Source organism: Mus caroli, chromosome 2, assembly GCF_900094665.2.
Source record: "Mus caroli chromosome 2, CAROLI_EIJ_v1.1, whole genome shotgun sequence".
NCBI lineage: Eukaryota > Metazoa > Chordata > Mammalia > Rodentia > Muridae > Mus > Mus caroli.
In genome coordinates, this window is record NC_034571.1 from 24,735,268 (window position 1) to 24,754,666 (window position 19,399).

Below are 19,399 nucleotides of genomic sequence, written 5' to 3' on the forward strand. Positions count from 1 at the left end.
ATGTAGTAAGTCCTACATGGTATGCCTTCTGGGACAGACTGCTTGTCTTCTGGCTCTCTGACTTGAGATAAGAATATAACCCTTGCCGGGCGGTGGTGGCACACGCCTTTAATCCCAGCACTTGGGAGGCAGGGGCAGGCAGATTTCTGAGTTTCAGGACAGCCTGGTCTACAGAGTGAGTTCCAGGATAGCCAGGGCTACACAGAAACCCTGTCTCGAAAAACAAACAAACAAACAAACAAAAAGAATATAGCCCTCCTCCCCAAAGAAGGCCATGTTGCTATCTGTGGCCCACCAAAAGCTAGGTGGATGTCAGTGGTCTGTGCTATCACCTGAAGCCATGTTGATGTCCCTGGCCTGTGCTGGCACCAGAGAGCATGCTGGGGTCTGTGACACATGCTAATGCTGGAGGCCATGTGAATGGCCATGATCCATGCTCCCACTGACTGTGAAGGGTAGGAATCTACTTTTGCAGAGTTAAGAGAACGTCATAGAAGGCTTCTGTGACAACCCTACCCCCACCCTGTCCCAAAAAATGTATCAGCTTAGCCAGTGAGTTTCTTAAGTAGGAGTACTTACATTAAGACTTGAATAGCCCCTGGGGAAGGTTGGCTGCTGTTGTGTCCCTTGATGCCCTGAGTGAGGTGTGCTTGCAGCTGCCGTAGGACAGAGTACACACCCACAAATGACTAGAGCTGTTCACCATAGTACTTGGGACCGTGCCAGTGCCTACAGGGAGACATCCTTTCAGACATTTTATTTATCTGTTGACAACAGGTAGATAAAGCCAGATCTCAGGTATATGCTTCACCTTGATCTAGGCCGATCGGTATGCACTCAAGAGTTCATGATTCACTCCCCTTCACCACCACAGATCTCTTGTTAAAAATCTAACTAAAGGAGCTGTTGGTTAGTACAGAGACTTTTTTAAAGAGAAGCTCACCTAGTGACAAAACACTGGTCATGCAGTAATGTTCCAGCTGATTGGCTAAGCCTTATTGAGCTCCATGAGATGTTGTGGTATTAGGGTTTTTATTGGCAGAGATGCTTATGTTTGACTGGTATATGATTAAGGCACATTACAGTGAGGCATTGTGTTTGTAACTACGTGGGCATAAAAAAGGAGCTTAAAAGGCAGTACTGGTGAACAGCTTTAATCCCAGCACACAGAAGGCAGAGGCAGATGGATCTCTGAGTTTATGGATAGTCTAGTCTATAGACTGAGTTCCAAGATGGCCTGGGCTATACAGAGAGACCCTGCCTCTAGACAGACAGACAGGCAGACAGGTAGACATTAACATGATGTACTAACAGTGAATGATTTGTGTACTTAGTTTATTCACTTAGGGTTGCATAATTTTTAGATTTAAAAACTAGACACAATTAGGGAAATTTTTAGGCTCTCCAACTAATATTTCTTTAATAATATTTTAAATGGGTTACTTCTTTGCTGGTGCTGGTATTTAGGGATGAATTACATTGATACTGGCTTATTGAAATGTGCTGCTCGCAAGGCTCTGTTGCTTTACCTGGTCTCAGGTTCAGTCATACAAGTACATCTCATGAGATGTGAAGAAACCACTTCCTTCCTCTTTGCTGCTGAACCTCTTTGGGCTTCAAAGACCTAAACCTTTCTATACCAGAAAAAAAGTTAGAACAAATAAAATTTGAAACGTTGTGTTTAAACTTGCCTTGCTAGCATTTATCTCAAATAAAATTTTGAAACATTATGTTTAAACCTGCCTTGCTAGCATTTATCTCAAAAGTTTCTCTGGCTTTTCCTGTTTCTGCAGGAAAGAACATCTGTGTTTCATGAGTTCTCCCATTCTGAAACAGGAGTCTTACTCTGCACAGTAAGTATCACTCCACTCTGTCAGGGTTGAGTCCTGTGACTACAGTGGCAGTAAGTATTTTGTTGCTGTTATTTAAGACAGGGTCTTCCCTGTAGTCCTGGCTGGCCACACAGAGATCCTCCTGCCTCTGCCCTCTAGCTGCTGCGATTTAAGGTGTGTGCCACCGCGCCCAGAGGTAGCTGTGACTTCTGATCCTCTGACAGTTTGTCCTGTGTTCAACCTCCTGGATAGTTGGCACACTTGGGCCTCTTGGTGAATATGGTTTCTCTGCACCTCTGGATTGCCACCTGGCTGTGCCACATGGTACTGGCTGCCACTGTTGAGAAGACTTGGTGATTTGCTCACTAATAGTGGCAGCTGTTAGTCTGAAAAGGTGTGAATTTATCAACCAAAAACTTGTAAATTACAGCAATCGGGAGTAATTGGAGCTGAGAAAGTCTTTGCACAACAAGGTGCCTGTACTTGCTCACCTTCTTAAGGAAAAGTCTCAGCGCTTGGCAGGTTCTATCTGCTCTTTTCTGAGATTATCACTGTGGCACTGGGATGGGTTCTGTCTGCTCTACTTTAAAACTATCATTGTCTTAGGAGCTTCAGGCCAGTTCATTTGCCTCAGTCTGCAGTGCTGTCTTGTGGCCTCCAGCATATACCTCACTCACCTTTGTACTGTGCATCTCCAGTGCTGTTTGGAGATTGAAAACACATGCCTTACATATTCCCCACCTCCCTAGGGATCCAGTGTTCCTTAGCTGTTACTTATTCCCGCCCCTTCTCCTGTGCTATTTGAGTGATATAACTCACAAATGGCTATTAGAGAAACTCTGTTTAGATAAGATAGTAAGGTAACTGTACCGTGAACTTAGGAAGTCTTGCAAGCCAGTGCTGGGTAGAAACAGTGACATTTAGCTATTTGAATGCCTTATTTACTATAGTTACTTTTTAAGGAACTCCTACCCCATGTTTAGTTCAAAAGTAATAGAGTCTGTCTTCCTTCAGAAACAGTTTGTGGGTAAGGCCAGCTTCTCGAGTGTGCGTGTGCATGCGCACACCCTTCCATCTACTATAAGACCTACCCAGAAACCTCACCCCAATGCCATTTTTTTATGTTTATGGCAAAGTGACCAACACATATTTCTTGAGACCTATACACATTGTTTATTTTCCCTTAAATACTTGCCTCCCAAGGAGACCTATGTCAGAGCAAATAACTTTTCTGAAGCAAAGATTAAATTCAAATATGGTATTTAGTAAGGAAATGTCCAGTAGCCCTTCCCCCAATGGGAATGTTCTGGAGCTCTCACTGCACTTGTTTGCACTCCTCTTTCCACCTAGAATAGACTGGCCAGCTCCCACCTAGAACTCCAGTTCCTTTTCACTAGGCACGTGTTGTGTACTATGTCTCTGATGTGCACACCTTTCCAGATGTTATGTGCAGGAGCCTAAGCTCCAAGAAGACAGGGCTGTTTATTTTCAGTTCTATCCCAGTGACAACACAGAGAGGAGCATAGCAGGCCCCATGGTATTTATGCAGGAGCTGAGTTGGGTAGATAGGCCTCCAAGACTGATTAGTGAGACCTGTTTTTAAAAGACAGAGGCGTGGTTTAATGTACTTGCTTATGAAGAATAAGTTCTGAAAAGTCAACTTAAACATTTTCTCTGTTGAAACACAGAGTAGTAAGAACCTTTATGCTAGAATGGGAGTTAGGAGTCTGAATGTCCTAGATTTACCATGTGGTTTGGTTTGGTTTGGTTTGGAGATCCCCTGTATGTAAAAAATATGCTTTACAGACACTGAGGATCTTTACATTTCAGAAAGTCCAGGTATCTGAAGCTGAGTGTTTTAGAAGCCCTACATGAAGGAAAAGATCACATTTTCTGAAGTAAATCTTGCTGGGATCAAAAGCATGTTCTCATTTCCTGTTGTATCTGACTGCTACCTGCAGGCAGTTGATGTCAGCTAGCCATTGTCGTGGCAAAAGCACAGATCCTTCAGCTCCTGCCCACATCTAATTTCCTGAACTCTTGGTCGTGGTGCTTGGCTTGTTCAGATTGATTCCAGCATGAATACTGTGGTCTCAACTTTTCTCAGTGCTGCAGAGACTACGAAACTGAGTAGGACTCGCCTCTGAGCCAAGGTGCAGCTCAGGTTCCATGGTGCAAGGTTCTGTGTCCCTTTGTGTCTCTGCTGCTACTGTTACATTTGCTTTCTCTCTGTACTGTGTCTGTGAGCCATAGTATGAGAGCCATACTGGGATAGATGATGCTCGGGTTGGGGAGATAATGTCACTCGGACTCCTTATAAGCAGCCTGTTGCTTGCCAGGCTATCTGAACACTCCAGGAGACTCCGTGGTCTTAATGAGGAATGAGGACCATGTCAGCATGAGGCAGATGGAGAGCTGGTTTCTCTTGATAAATCATGTTGTTAATGGTGTGGGGATTTTCCCCTTTATACCAAGCCTTTTACCTTTAACTAACCACCCTAGATTCTTTTAATACGGCTAGGGAAGCCTGGGTGGACGCCTTTATGAAAATATGCAGACTTTGTATAACTACACAGTGTTCCTTACTGTTTGCAAACTTCTCTACTTCATTTTTTCTTCCTGCTAGTAACAGTTAAGAGTATGTAAGATGTGTGTTCCTCTTAATTGTACTCGTCTTACAAACTAGGACCTTTGTAATTTCAGGAGGTTTCCCAGGACCAGATATGTATTAGGGCTCTTGTAGACTGACTCTTTGATAAGCTAGGGCTGTGGTAAGGGGATGGGCACGTAGAACTAAAGGATAGTTGGGACAGAAGCTTGCTATGTACAAGAGAACTCTTCACTGAGGAGGGATGGATGATGGATTGATCATCACCTCCCTGTAATCCCAGGATTGGGAAAGCAGAAGAGGAAGATCCAAACCTAGACCTCAGAACACCCTGTCTCAAAAACATGAATGAGGCAGAGTAAGGACAAGACAGGACCTTGAAACTTAAAGGCCTGGTTTTTTGTTTGTTTGCTTGTTTGTTTGTTTAAAATAGGATTAAGAAATCAAAGGAATTAGGCTTGGGATTTTGAGCTCAGAGCATTTTTTTCTGCCTGTTTGTTGTTATGAATTGCCCAGAGCCAAGGCAGAAGGAGGTACTGTCCTTAGTTCCATGCAGGGAAATGCCACTGGGTCACCACAAAATGAAATTCCAGAGTCCCCTCTGGTTTTAAGGTGGGCACCTTGGTTTTTCCTGGCGTGTTTGTTCTCCTTGGTTACCCCTGGATGAGTGGGATGCAGTGCTTCCGATTCCTGAGTCTGTTGGTTAAAAACAGCTAGGATGGATGGCCCATAGATGTCTACCAGGTAGGTAGGTGTCTGCTTAAAAGATACAAGTGAGTCAGCTGTGCTGCCCCTGCACTGGCTCATTGCTTTTGCTTTGTTTTCTCTGACCAAAATACACTGTGGTCTGCAGTTCTTAATTTCCTCTCCTCCTAGGGAATTTACTGTGCCAGCAGCCAAGAGACAAAGGAGCAAGGACTGTACGTGTCCCGAGACTGGGTTCAGTGCCTGCATGAGTGTAGTTCTTATGCTTCTCCGGTTGTGCTTTTCAGGGAAGTTTATCCTTAATGCTGCGTTTCTTCTCTGCTAATGGAAGGCTCATTTGGAGACTGTTTGCTGTTTACTCAGTCACGCTAACTCATGTTGCCAGTTTTTTGGCGACTCCAGCCAAGATCTCTTGCCTCTGACAGCTTCTGCACTCTCCCCTTCCTCCTCTGATTACGCAGCCCAATCTGTCACCCGGACAACAGGGGCCTGTACCCTGCTGATGGCTTTCCACACATGGCAATAATGACTTTTGGCAGGCCAGGAAGGCGTCAGAGGCGAGTCTATGCGTCCCCTCTCAGAGAGATGGCAGGCCCCCTCTCCCTGTTAGTAAAAGCACTTTGTGAGGTTCTTGGGTAAATAAATGAGTCATTTTAATCCAACTGACAGGCTGGCACCTGAGCAAGCTGCCTTCCATCTGTACTCCTGGGTCTCATGGAGGCTGCCAGTTGTCGAGCCCAGGGCCTTCAAGGCTTCATTGGTGAATGTCTTTCAGAGCTGACTTTAGTGATTCTTTTGCCCTAATTAGGTTAAAGGAATGAAATGAGGCTGTGATTAGGCTTAAGTTCTGAGAACTGAGAGGACAGAACTGAAGGCTTTCCAGCAAGTCAATTTTCTGTTGACGTAGTGTAGGTAGCTAACACCTTCCTGGAAGATGGGGCCATTGTTGGTTTGTCTCTGGTACCTGTCCAGGGCCAAGCACGAAGTGGTGAAGAGGAGTTACACTTGCCACCATTTCTTCATTATGAAGCAGTACACTTGGGTTACAGCTCTAGGGTGGTTCTCTTTTGTCCTTTATTAACAAGGCAGGTCTTAGCCACAGTACAGGTAGGTGCCTTGGTCCTGTGGGCTGACTGGCCTCTCCAGGCTGGCTGGCTCCTACTGCTGCCATACTGGTACCAGTCCTCCCTGGTGTGGACCAGGTCTGATATCCTTCCCTCTACCTCTGGTGCCTGGGCAGGGGATGCAGAAAGTGTATGGATTAAACATAGGTGAAAAGTGCCTGGCTATTCTCAAGCTCTACCCAACAAAAGAAACGGCCTGAGGTGGCACATGGCAACAGCCTTCACTTGAGAGGCTGAGATGGGAGGAATGGAGTTCAGGATCAGCCTGAGCTCCATAGCAAGGCTGCCAGAGACAGGGTAGATAGCTGGCTGAAGCCGAAGTGGTAGATGAGAAAATTGTCATACCAGCGCCTAGGGCTGCATGTGTCCTTCAGCACCATTTGGGTTCAGTAAGTGTCACCATATCAACTGTTGGTTTGGGTTGTTCTGTAGTGCAGGGAAGCTCACTCAAGGCCTCACACACACCAGGTAAGTGCTGCACCACTAGGCTGTATCTTCAGTCCTATTGTAGAATTTAATGTCTCTCCTTGTTGCATTTACTAAGCTTGCTATGTGGGGTGGAACGTGTGAGAGCCAGACATGGCCTTTCCAACCTCAGTTTCATCTGGATGCTGCTGTAGTTATCTCTGTCTATCCCAGGCAGCAAAGCATTGAGCTTTTCACCAAGCCTGTCTGTAAAGCTCAAGAGCACACACACCTTCTTTGTTTCCTCACAACAGAGCACTGAAAACCACTTAGCAGAATGAAGAACCATCAGTCTTCCCAAACATTAGCAGTAGGTTCTACTGAGAGCTTCGCCTGCTCCCTGTTGGGAGAGAACATTCTAGACTGCTTTCTGAACCATTTCTCCACAGCACCAGCTTCAGGCACTTGAAGGATGTTGGGCTGATGGCATTAGCTTCTGCATACACACTTAGCAGTGCAGCCCCATCCTGCTCAGGCCTCTTGTTCAGTCCTATCTTGCTTTTTACAGAAACTTAGGAGAGATTTGTTTGTCTATCTACATTCTTACTTTTAGTCATTGTTTTGACTTTTTTTTTTGTACAGAGTTTCATTATGTAACCCTCACTGGCCTGAAACTTGCTGTTCTAAACCAAGCTGGCTTCAAACTCATAGAGATCTGCCTGCCTCTTATCTCTCAAGTGTTTGTAGTAAAGGCCTGAGCCTATACACTGATAAAATCCTTACTTTAAAAAGGTGGTAGGGAGCCGGGCGCTTTGGCTCACGCCTTTAATCCCAGCACTCGGGAGGCAGAGGCAGTCGGATTTCTGAGTTCGAGGACAGCCAGGGCTACACAGAGAAACCCTGTCTCTGGAAAAAAAGGAAGGAAGGAAAAAAAAAAAAAAAAGGTGGTAGGGGAAGCTGGTTTTCTCCCCTGAGACAGGGTTATTCTGTGTAGCCTATGTAGACGGGGAATTTACAGAGATCGACCTGCCTGTCTCCCACATGCTGGGCTTAAAGGCATGCACCAATACTACCTTGGGAAGCTGTTTTTAACCCCAACATGTCTCAGCAATGAAATTAAGGAAAACCGGGTAGATTTAGTCATTCCTTGTATCATCAGGGTAGCAGTTGATACAGACAAGGAATATCCATAGAACTGAGATCCTTGGATGAAATGTTTAGGGAAATGATACTACCATGACTTTAAGTCTGACTTCCCAGTTATGTCCCTTATTGGTAGGCACCACTTATTCCCATGATTGTTTCCTGTGTTCAGCTCGTAGGCCTCCTAATGTCATGGAACCATATATAATCCATAGCACCCTAAAGATACCATGTCTGCCAGACTCCTGCCTGAACCTTACCATGTGGAAAGCAAATAGGAATACCTGAAGTTTGGGATGTTTCTTGGGACAGCATCAAAAAACTAAACAAGGAACTGGTTCAGCAATTAGGAGCACCTGCTCTGCAGGACCTGGGAGGACCTGGGTTTGGTTCCTAGTGCCCACATCAGTGATTCATAACCACCTGTAAAAACTCCAGTTCCCGGGGATCCTACACCCTCTTCTTGTCTCCACTATACCTGTGTGCACATATATTCAGGCCCACACATAAAGAAATTAAAATTCAAAAGTCAGTGGAAAGCAGGGATGCTGTGTTAGGGTTCTACTGCTGTGAAGAGTCACCACGACCATGGCAACTCTTACAAAGGAAAACATTTAGCTGGGCCTGGCTTATTGTTCAGAGGTTTAAGTCTATGTTATCATTGTGTCAGGAAGCATGACAGCATGCAGGCTGACGTGGTGCCAGAGAAGTAGCTGAGAGTTCTACATCTGGATAATTAGGCAGTAAGAAGAGAGTGAGTGACACTGGGCCTGGCTTGAGCTTCTGAAACCTCTAAGTCCCCCTCCATCCAACAAGGCCATAACTCCAATATGATGCCACTCCCTTTGAATTTTTGGAGGGCCATTTTCATTCAAACCACTATTGGCCCCATTCCAGATTAAGGAAGTCTATAACTCTTGAGCAAGGACTGTGTTCATTGCTCATTTCTGTACTAGAAGGCAAAGCATTTTTACAAGTCATCTCAGTTTGAGTCGAGAAATTTGCCACTGAGTATTGATGAGAAAACTGTTTCTCATTCTCTTGGAGTTGCATATGGAAGCTGGTAGAACAGAACTGTTTGACGTGGGAGCCCTTCCTAAAGTATTGCAGACTGAAATGTCACGACATTTGCACATGGCTTTAGACAATTAAAGATTGTGTATGCATGTGTGTCATGCTCACTCAACTCTGTGTCTCCTTGTCTGTCAGATGGAAGGAGAAAGCAAATGCGCTAAGGGTTAGCAGCTGATGTGCTACAGAAGAGATGGTGGACACTCACTATTCTGTAGGTTGAATGTTTTCTATATCAAAATTTCAGGGAAAATGATAACACCTATTCTTTAAAACAAAGCAAACACCGTAAGAAAATATAAACAGAAAAGTAAGAACCACCTTGAATTTCTCTGTCTGGAAATCAGGTACTTTTTGTTGTGTGAGACAAGCTTTCACCATGTGGCCCTGGCTAGCCTGGAACTTGCTATGTACACGAGGCTGGATTTTAGCTCAGTGTCACGATCCTGACTCTGCCTCTGAAAACCGGGATTGTGGAATTATAGGTGTGAACCACCACACATAGCTGTTGGCAGTTTTGAGCCTCCTTTGGAGTATTCATCCATCTAATTAATGAATTCTTTATTATTATTTCTCATTGATATTCCCACCCTCACCCCCAGGTTTTTTTGGCTGTGAAAATCAGATCATTTGTTTCTTATTTCTTTTCCTGTATGTGTGCATAAGTGTGCAAGTGTGGGCATGACTTTGCCCATGTATGGGGTTAGAGGACAACTTTGGTCAGCCCTCTCCTACCTATTTGAGACAAGTTCCCTCGGTTGTTTCCCACTGTGTGTGCTGACTGGCCCATGAGCTTCCAGGGACTTTTCTGCCTCCATTGACTCATTGGACACGTAGGCAGGCACCACTGTGCCTAGTTCTGTGTGGGTTTGGGGCATCCCGCCTGCCTGCCACGCACAGCACCTGCTGACCTCCTCAAGCTCTCACTTTCTTAAGCTCTCCTTCTGAAGTGCACCTTTTTGGAGTTGTTTAGCATGTTCCTAATCTCCTGTATCTCTGCAAATTAATAATTGGTTCTAGACAGTTGATGAGATTTGGTTTCTAGGCTTTAGCTTTTAGCAAGAGGTATCATAGACCATCCTGACTCCTACTGCATAAGAGCTGATCACCGTCCTTCACACCAGACACTCTAGTGTCCACTGTGTGTCTTTGGCAAATCTTTCTCCTGGTCTTCTCTCCCTGAAGGTACCAAAAAAAGAACAGTGATTATTTAAAAAAAAAAAAAGAAGAAGAAGAATATATATATATATATATATATATATATATATATATATACACACACACACACACACATATACATATATATACACACATATATATATGTCTTAGTCAGGGTTTCTATTCCTGGACAAAACATGATGACCAAGAAGCAAGTTGGGGAGGAAAGGGTTTATTCGGCTTACACTTCCATACTGCTGTTCATCACCAAAGGAAGTCAGGACTGGAACTCAAGCAGGTCAGAAAGCAGGAGCTGATGCAGAGGCCATGGAGGGATGTTCTTTACTGGCTTGCCTCCCCTGGCTTGCTCAGCCTGCTCTCTTATAGAACCAAGACTACCAGCCCAGAGATGGTCCCACCCACAAGGGGCCTTTCCCCTTGATCACTAATTGAGAAAATGCCTGACAGTTGTATCTCATGGAGGCATTTCCTCAACTGAAGCTCCTTTCTCTGTGATAACTCCAGCTGTGTCAAGTTGACACAAAACTAGCCAATACAACATACATATACGTGTGTGTATATGTATGTATGTATGTATATATATACATATGTGTGTGTACAAGTATGCTTATGTTTCTTACACAAAAGCATTTTACACATACACAAAGTTTCTTAGAAACTCTCCAAGTTAGTGGAATTTTCTTCTTTTTCTATCTTTTGTTCAGTCTGTTTCTTCATTGACACTGCTGAAGGAATAGCTTCTACTTACCTGGTATTGCCTTTTGCCAGCATCTCTGTGGAAGTGAGGCTGCTTTCTAGGAGGCAAATGCAGATGTGCTTTCCAAGTCTCACCAGACTCCCTGCCGTGAGAGTGTTGAGTTCTGCACCCAGCATCTCCTGCATAATACAGTATACTGTTGACAAATGAGGCAAGAAGAAATGAAGTAAGCTGCACCTGAAGTTACCACATAGTTGTATCCTAGGCTTCAAACCTTTTTTTTTTATCCTGATAAATGGAGATGATAGCTGTTTTTAAGATTAGGCAAGGCAGGTTGGTGAGATGGTGCCACAAATAAAGGAACTTGCTATTAAGCCTGACCACATGATTGTAGTCCTAGGAATCCTGTAGTATGAGGCGAGAACCAATGCCACAGGCCTTCTTCTGACTTCCACACTTGTGCAGTGGCATGTACCCCCCCCCCCCAATTAAGTGAGGTTGCCGTAAGTAAAATGCTGAATGCTGGACTCTTGCTATGGTTGCTCGACTTAAATGTGAAAGCTGAGTACATATTACCACTATAGACTGGGTGCTTCCATCTAGTCTGCCAGAATGGCAGATAGAGAGCTGAGAACTTTGGCTCTTTGGATGGTGACCAATTGAAAGGGAAAATAAATCTCTGACCCTTTTATGACTTCTTAGCTGTCCAATCAAGTCTTTGAAGTGATGGGCAGGTTTGGAATGTATCCTCATCTTAACTCCCAGAAGTGACTGGAAATTACTTAATCCTTCCTGCACTAAACCCAACAAGCAAGGTCCTCAATAAATACTATAGCTTTTACAAGTGAGTGCCTTGAGGAGGGGTGTTCCAAAAGGATGACAGCATGCTATGTGGCTAGTTTCTTGGCATTGCTGGTATTGAAGGGCTAGGGATAGTGGTCCATGGTACATTTTAAATAGCTTTTTACTTTTATTTGAGGGAGGGTTGTTTGTGTGTTTTAAACATGGTCTCTTAATAGCCCAGGCTGGGCTCACACTTGCTGTGTAGCTGATTCAGTTCCTGATCCTCTTCCCTGCAGTCTCCCAAGTGTTGAGATTATAGGTGTTTACCATCGAAGCTGTCCAAGATTTCAGAATTCTCTTACGTGGTACAGTGTCAGCTGCAATCTAAGGTCTTGGGCTGACCTGCACATTGTGTTATGAGTTATAAAAGAATCTTGCCTAACTCGGCCCAGGTCTGAATTTTTTATATTTATGCATAGGGTATGGGTGGGTTGCATTGCCTGGTACGTGTGTGGAAGTCAGAGGGCAGCCTGTGGGAATTGGTCCTCTATTTCTACCATGTAAGTTTTAAGGATTACATTCAGGTGGTCAAGCTTGATGTTAGGAGCTTTGGCCCTCTGAGCCATCTTGCTAGCTCCTGATTCAGAATTTTAATGATAGATGAAATTCAGTGGGCTCCTAAGCCATCTAAAGTTGTATTCAGAATCCTAAGTGTATGCCTTGTGGTGTGTGTGTGTCTGTCTGTCTGTCTGTCTGCAGAATTTGTATTACTAAGTGTTACAATTTCAGATATTCAGCCAGGAGTAGTAACACACATTGATAAGACCAAGGCAGGAAAATTCAAGGCCAGCCTGGGTTACAGTGTTCTAGAACCACAGAGCAGTAATTTTGTCTCCAAAAAAAAAAAAGTAGAGAAACTCAATTTTAAATCATAAACCATATTCTCTTTGTTTTAAAGGATGTTGCGTCTCGGGGCTTGGATCTCCCACAAGTCACCTGGATTGTTCAGGTAATCTTCTAGTCACTGAGGTGTGAGTATATGAGCATGAAAAGATGCATTGAATGATCGTTATTGCCCTCTTGGGTGTTGCCCTGGTAACCAGGCAGCAGCCAGCCACATCTCGACAGTTCTGACATCTTTCCTTAGCCCAGCCCCTCTGCAGCACTGCAGCAGAACAGCCAGGACGGCATTCTCAAGAGAGGGCATAGCTCTTCTGCTTCCAGACTAATTCATGTCACAAACCAAAGTTTCCAGAGTCGGAAAATAACAGGAGTCACCCAGGCCCCTGGGAGGCCTCATTGTGTCCAGAAGGAGATGGCTCAGCTGTCCTGAGAGCAATGTCCGTGTACATTGACCTGCAGGGAGCAGTTAAGGTCCTGGCAGCATCTTACACACACCTCCCTGCCTTAGACACTTTGCCGGAGGGTAAAGGTGGTAGCACTGGGTTTCGTTTGGCTTTTTGTTGTTGTTGTTGTTGTTCTTTGGGTTTTTGTTGTTGCTGTTGTTCCTTTTCATTAGTCTGCAGAATGGTATTTCTAAGTCTGTCTGTAGGGGCCAGGGGATATGTGCCCTGTTTACGTGACTCATGGTTTATTCGCATTTTGTGGCATTTCTTGCCTGTCTCAGGCTGGAAAATCTGATCTTGATCTGCTAGTCATAAGTGATCATGTTGGAACTAGAAGTATTGTGTCTCTCTCTGAAATGCTGGCCACAGAACCAGTGGGAGATGGGAAGTCAGGGGTAATTTTAGTGTGCCAGAGGCAGACTCTGATTTGATTATGGGAAGTTTCATACTGTGAATATCGACAAGTTTACAATGACTGGCTTTTCATATAATATCTTCACCTTGGACTGCTAGTCTTTGATTTGTGTAGCAGCAAAGAAAGAACAAAAGAAGGAAAGGAAAGGAAAGGAAAGGAAAGGAAAGGAAAGGAAAGGAAAGGAAAGGAAAGGAAAGGAAAGGAAAGGAAAGGAAAGGAAAGGAAAGGAAAGGAAAGGAAAGGAAAGGAAAGGTCACTTAACTTTAATGGTGGCAGGGTTACTGCCCAAGATGACAAGATGCCTGCCTGTTCTGAGTGGGAACTTGCCCTTTCCCTGAGTCAGGAACACACTCCCCATAGCAGAAATCTGCACTGTCTGCTCTTAACAGTCTGGTCTACGTCCCCACCAGTGAGGTGGTTGGCCTGCCCCTGGAGCCAACAGCAGAGGTGGACTCTGCCAGCACACTGGTTGGTATCCTTCATTCTTGTACCTCTTGTCCACTGTTACTGCCTCCCAGCTGCTGTGTCTACCAAAGAAGTAGGCCAAGGTCATGTGGTCATCCTGGAGAAATTTACCCACCTGCTTACATTTCACCTTGCACAGTCACATTAGTGAAAAGATGCAATCTGGAAAAGGAAGAGCCTTGTTCCAGTGAAGCCAACAGCTTCAGGTTGATTAATGACGGATTCCAATTGTGTTAGCGTAGCCGTAGCCCGGTACCCAGGTGAGGGGTGTCGCTCTTCCCTTTATCTCTGAACACCTTCATCTGCATTGTCCTTTTCAGTACAGTGCTCCGTCTTCACCTGCAGAGTACATTCACCGCGTCGGAAGAACTGCCCGGATTGGCTGTCATGGGAGCAGCCTGCTCATTTTGGCTCCTTCGGAGGCAGAATATGTCAACTCGTTGGCTTCTCACAAAATCAAGTGAGTCAGAAACCTGAAAGGGGTTTCAGCAGATTTCACATAATTAACATTCTGTCGCTTTTTGAGTGGATGGGCCTTGTAAGCTGCTGAAGAACCATTAACCCTTGTGATCCCTAAATGAGTTCCAGAATAGCCAATGGCAAAAACTGAAACCCTCAGTACCGTTCACACCTGGCAGTTCTCATTGCAGTGCCAGTAACTTCCAGGGCGTCTGTGCCCCCGGCTTTTCAGCTTCTCAGTAGGAGGCATGCCCTTAACGCCAGCTTCTCAGAAGCCTCTTCATTCTCAATTTTCATCCTTGTAGTTAGCATCTTAACAGCTTCAGTGCTGATTTGTCTTTATAGAAGTAAGAATATTTTTGCTTAGCACACAGTCTTTTTCTTTCAGGAAGAAACGGGATCCTCAAAGTAGTCAGAACAAGGCATTGTTTGCATAGCTGCAGCCAGGATCGCCAGGTTTCCATCTTGTGTGTGTGTAGGATTGTCAGATACCTGGCCTCGTGCCTCTGTGGGAAGCTCACATGGAAATGGTTGTTGGCCTGGGCCACTTACAAGGACTTGTCCTGCCTTCCATAAATTCTCTGATTCCTGAAATCACAGGCTTTGGCAGTGAGCTTGTAAAGGCATGCAGTGTCTGACACAGGTCTACTTTTAAGAATTTCTTCTACTCAGACATGGCAGGATGGTGGATACAAGTCTGTTTGGAAGCCCTGGAAGAGCCATGTGTCTGCCCAAGGTGCTGGGACATGATGCCTGCCAAGCCCAGAAGTCTTGTTGGCTGCTCATATGTTATTGAACACTGATGCTGTGTGGTGTGCGTGTGTCTCATGTCTCTGTGGAGCTGCTGAGTACAGGGATTCCCTGTCTTTTCCTCTTTGACCAGCCATACATTTTATGTAAAACATGAAACTCCAAGGACATTCTCTCCTCCTTTACAAAGTTGTAAATAGTGCTGGAGACCTGGTGTGAGATGGCAGCACGGCTGACTGCAGACTTGCCAAGCTGTGTGTGGCTATCCCACCAACTCTTACCATTTCCCAGCAGGCAGTGCTCTCTTCTAGTGACATTTCCAACAACTCTCAGAATTGTTGGTGTGGGCATTTGTGGGCTGAGACAGAGTTCACTGGCTACCTCTGATGGAGAGGTGGACACTCATTCCTGGTTGTCATTCAAATGGGCCTAAATTAAGGTAAAATAAGGCTTGGGTTTTCTTTTTCTTTGCCTTGTTCCTCATCTTAACAGTCTGTCAAGGAAAAGAGTGGTTTTGTTCCATGGTGCACTTGTTTGCTCTCTCATGAGGCCCCATATTGGTCAGGTCGTTATCTCTTGGCTCTGGTGATCTGTCCAGCTGGATTCAGGGCCCTCCAGTCTGGGGCTCATGGTGCTCCTTGTGGCAGTCGGTGTCTGGGCTGCCCTTTTCCTAGGCTGGTGTTCTCGAGGAGTCCTGGCAAATTGAGTTGGAAACCTGTTGCTGGAGCTGGTTCTCAGTTTTCCCTGCTGATTCTCAGCAGAGGGAGCAACGTAGCACTGTAATGCTCCCCTGTCTACAATCTATGCACATGTAGAAAGTATCTTCAGCATTCTATGCTGGGGCCAGAGCAGTGTAGTCATGGGAAAGGATATCAGCATGCTCCATAGCAACCCATCTTCCCTTGCTCCTTTAACTCCTAGTCTAGCCCTGCAGGGTCTATTCACCCACCCCTTCCATTGCCTGCTCAGGGTGCTCTAGAGACCTGTTCCCTCTGTCACAGTCTGCAGGAGCATTCTGTTGATACCTATGTCCAGGCTGCTGCTTTGACTTAAATACAAACTAAAATAAACTGATGAGAACACTCCATTGCAAGAGCTGGAGCTGAATGGAGTTAGAGCTTAGTTGGTAGAGTGCTTGCTAATACACACAAATCCCTTGATTCCAGTCCAAGTGCTGTAAAAACTGAGAGGAGTGCTACAGGCCTGTAATCATAGCACTTGGGAGGATCAGAAGTTCAAGGTCATCAGCTATTTAGTTCAAGGGCAGCCTGGTCTACATGTCTACATACACTGTCTTAAAAAGTAATAATAAAGACTGTACTTTAGGGATCATTTATACTTCGTTCCTTCATATAGAATGGGGAACAAAACACCCATAGAAGGAGTTACAGAGACAAAGTTCGGAGCAGAGCCTGAAGGAAGGACCATCCAGAGACTGCCCCACTTGGGGATCCATTGCATAAACAACCACCAAACCCAGACACTAGACAGATGCCAACAAGAGCCTGCCTACAGGAGCCTGATATAGCTGTCTCCTGCTAGGTTCTGCCAGTGCCTGGCAAATACAGAAGTGGATGCTCACAGTCATCCATTGGTCGGAGCACAAGGTCCCCAATGAAGGAGCCAGAGAAATACCCAGGGAGTTGAAGGGGACTGAAGCCCCATAGAAGGAACATCAATATGAACTAACCAGTACTCCCAGAGTTCCTTGGAACTATACCACCAATCAAAGAAAACCCATGTTGGAACTTGTGGCTCTAGCTATATATGTAGCAGAGGATGGCCTAGTTGGTCATCAATGGGAAGAGAGGCCCTTGATCCTGTGAAGGTTCTATGCCCCAGTATAGGGGAATGCCAGGATCAGAAATGGGAGTGGGTGGGTTGAGGAGCAGGGGGAGGGGAGAGGTGATAGGTGATCTTCAGAGGGGAAACTAGGAAAGGGGATAACATTTGAAATGTAAATAAAATATCTAATAAAAAAAAGAAAAAATTATGAAGAACACACACAAAAGAATAATAAGTAAGTAAATAATTAATAATCTTTAAAACTTTTTAAAGTCACTACATTATATGCAATAGACAGAAATAGTCCAGGAAATTTTTGAAAATTAAAGGGAACGTTAATCATTAAAAGAACAAGGCAGTGGAGGAGGGGTATATGCTCTTGTATGGAAGATGCAGAGCTCTCCTCATAATCCACTCTAGCATACTAGGCAGGAGACAGGAGCCCAGGCCGTTGCCACCTCCATCTCAGTGCTCAGCTTTGTTTCTCTGTCCTTCCTGCTTGTTTATGGAGCTCGTTCCTTCCTGCTTCAGTGTTGCTAAGAAAGTCATTACTGGTTTGCTAAAATGTAGATGCTTCCTCAGGGCATGCTGGATGCATGTACTCTTGTCCTGTTCAGCTCTGTCCATGGGACTGAACTAATCATAATAGATCTGCTTTGTTTCTCGGAAGCACTGCCTCAGCCTAGGAAGAAGACCTTTAAACTTGGTGACTACAGGTCTTTGCCATTCCTGTTTGCTGATGCCTTCTTGTACTGACTAAGGCATCTTTCTTTCCTGGGGCTAAATTGGTTTGGTGGTTGTTTAATCACTGTTTCTATTCCTAGCTCTTTATCACATTTTCCCCCTCTTTTAAAATTTCACCCCCAAAATTGTGTTTTGTTGTTTTGTTTAATTTTTTTTGAGATAGGGTCTTATTCTGTAGCCCAGGCTGGCCTTAAACTCACCGCATGGCCTAAGCTAGCCTCGGGCTTGTACCAGTCCTCTTGCTTTAAGCCCCTACATACTGTAATTGTAGCTGTGAGCCCCAAGCCCCACATCACAATTTTCCATTAGTGTCTGTCTCTGCCTGCCCCAAAGATGACACAAAGGAGTCACATGGGACAAGTGCGTCTGTCCCGTCCTCAGAGTCAGCCACCATATATATGTCTCTGTCTTTCACGGGTTGGGAGAAACTGCTTCTGGGGGAAGGAATGTCCTGCCCTTTCCTTCTGTCTTTCTGTCTTCCCAGCCCTCCACTCCTGAAGCTACCTCTCCCTGCTTTACTGACATCTCTCCTTCATGTGTCTGTGGGTGCTCGGGGCAGGGTGGGGTAGGGTTGGCTCAGGAGAGTTGACAGGTCTCAGGTGAGTAGCTGTCAGATGTGGCAGTTTCATTCACAGCCTTGTCACAGTAACCACTGGGGAGAGAGAATTATCTTCACCCAAAAGAGGTTTCCATTTGTGGTTTAATTTGCTATTAACATTTTCAAAAAACAGATAGAAAATATACTACAAAATCATTTGTCTTTTCATGATCTGTTTCTCTCCCCTGGAGCAGCTCCTTCCCTTTCCTCTGGAACATGAACTTAGCCTTTCACATTTCCTGTCTCTAGTTGTGCTTCTGTGTTGCTCCCCAGTTCTAGAGCCATGACCTTGTAGTTACCTAGTGCATTGGAGCCTGCCATGCTCTTCCCAGAGGCCAGTAATGCTCCCTTGTTTTGATTTCTGTCTTCAGCAGTTTGCTTGTGGCTGCAGGTCTTAGAGGATCATTTGGTCTTCATTCCTGAATGGTCTGAAAAGATTCTCTAGAGCCAGGACACTTGCCGCTGTCATTGCGGTTCTTGTCCAGTAGTTAAGGATCTTGCACAGCAGCCTATGTGAAATTATATTCTTGCCTGTTCAAGTAATTATGTCAAGAAATAAGCCTACTGTGTTGGTAACTACACTTTAGGATGAAGCAATGGCAGAGGGCTGGCAAGGCAGCTGACCTGACTCCATACCCAGGACCCACATGGTAGAACTCACTCCTGAAGTTACTCTCTGATTACCATACATAAGTCACATTATGTGTTTACCTATGTACACACACAAACACATACAAAGAAAGGAAGGGGGGATGGTAGAAGCCTAATATGGTGATATTTGCTTGTAACCCCAGCACTGGATGGAGGCAGGGGGATCTAGAACAGCCTTGGTTCCATGATGAGAGACCAGCAACTTAGGGTACATGAGATCTTGCCTCAAAAAGGGGGATGAAGAAAGGAAAATGAAGGCAAGATGGATGGGCTGATACAAGGAAGGCCCCCCCATGTGAGGTAACCTGCTTTAGGCCCAGCAGCAGGGACACTGGCTGACTTGGCCTGTTGCCCACCTCTCCTTTTCCCTAATGCCTTTATCTTTAATTACCTGTCTTTAATGCCAGTACTCAGGAGGCAGAGGCAGGCAGATTGTTATGAGTTTTGAGGCCAGCCTGGTCTACAGAGTGAATTCCAAGACAGCCAGGGCTATACAAACAAACAAACAAACAAACAACAAAAAGGAGGAGGAGGAGGAGGAGATCCTCTTCTTCTTGACAGTTTTTTGTGTTGGGGAGGTAAAAGTGTAAAGGTCAGAGGGCAACTGTGAGATTCACTTCTCTCCTTCTAGGTCTTAGT

General features: G+C 45.1%; 1 protein-coding gene across 1 annotated transcript in view; it reads left to right on the top strand.

The window, feature by feature from the left end:
* Window positions 1–19,399, top strand: part of Ddx31 (DEAD-box helicase 31) — a 64,675-nt gene that overhangs the window by 21,681 nt on the left and 23,595 nt on the right. Inside the window, exons 14-16 of the mRNA XM_021180170.1 lie at window positions 1,794–1,853; window positions 12,506–12,556; window positions 14,094–14,233. Coding sequence (XP_021035829.1) covers window positions 1,794–1,853; window positions 12,506–12,556; window positions 14,094–14,233 — 251 coding nt within the window. The remainder of the gene's footprint in view (window positions 1–1,793; window positions 1,854–12,505; window positions 12,557–14,093; window positions 14,234–19,399) is intronic.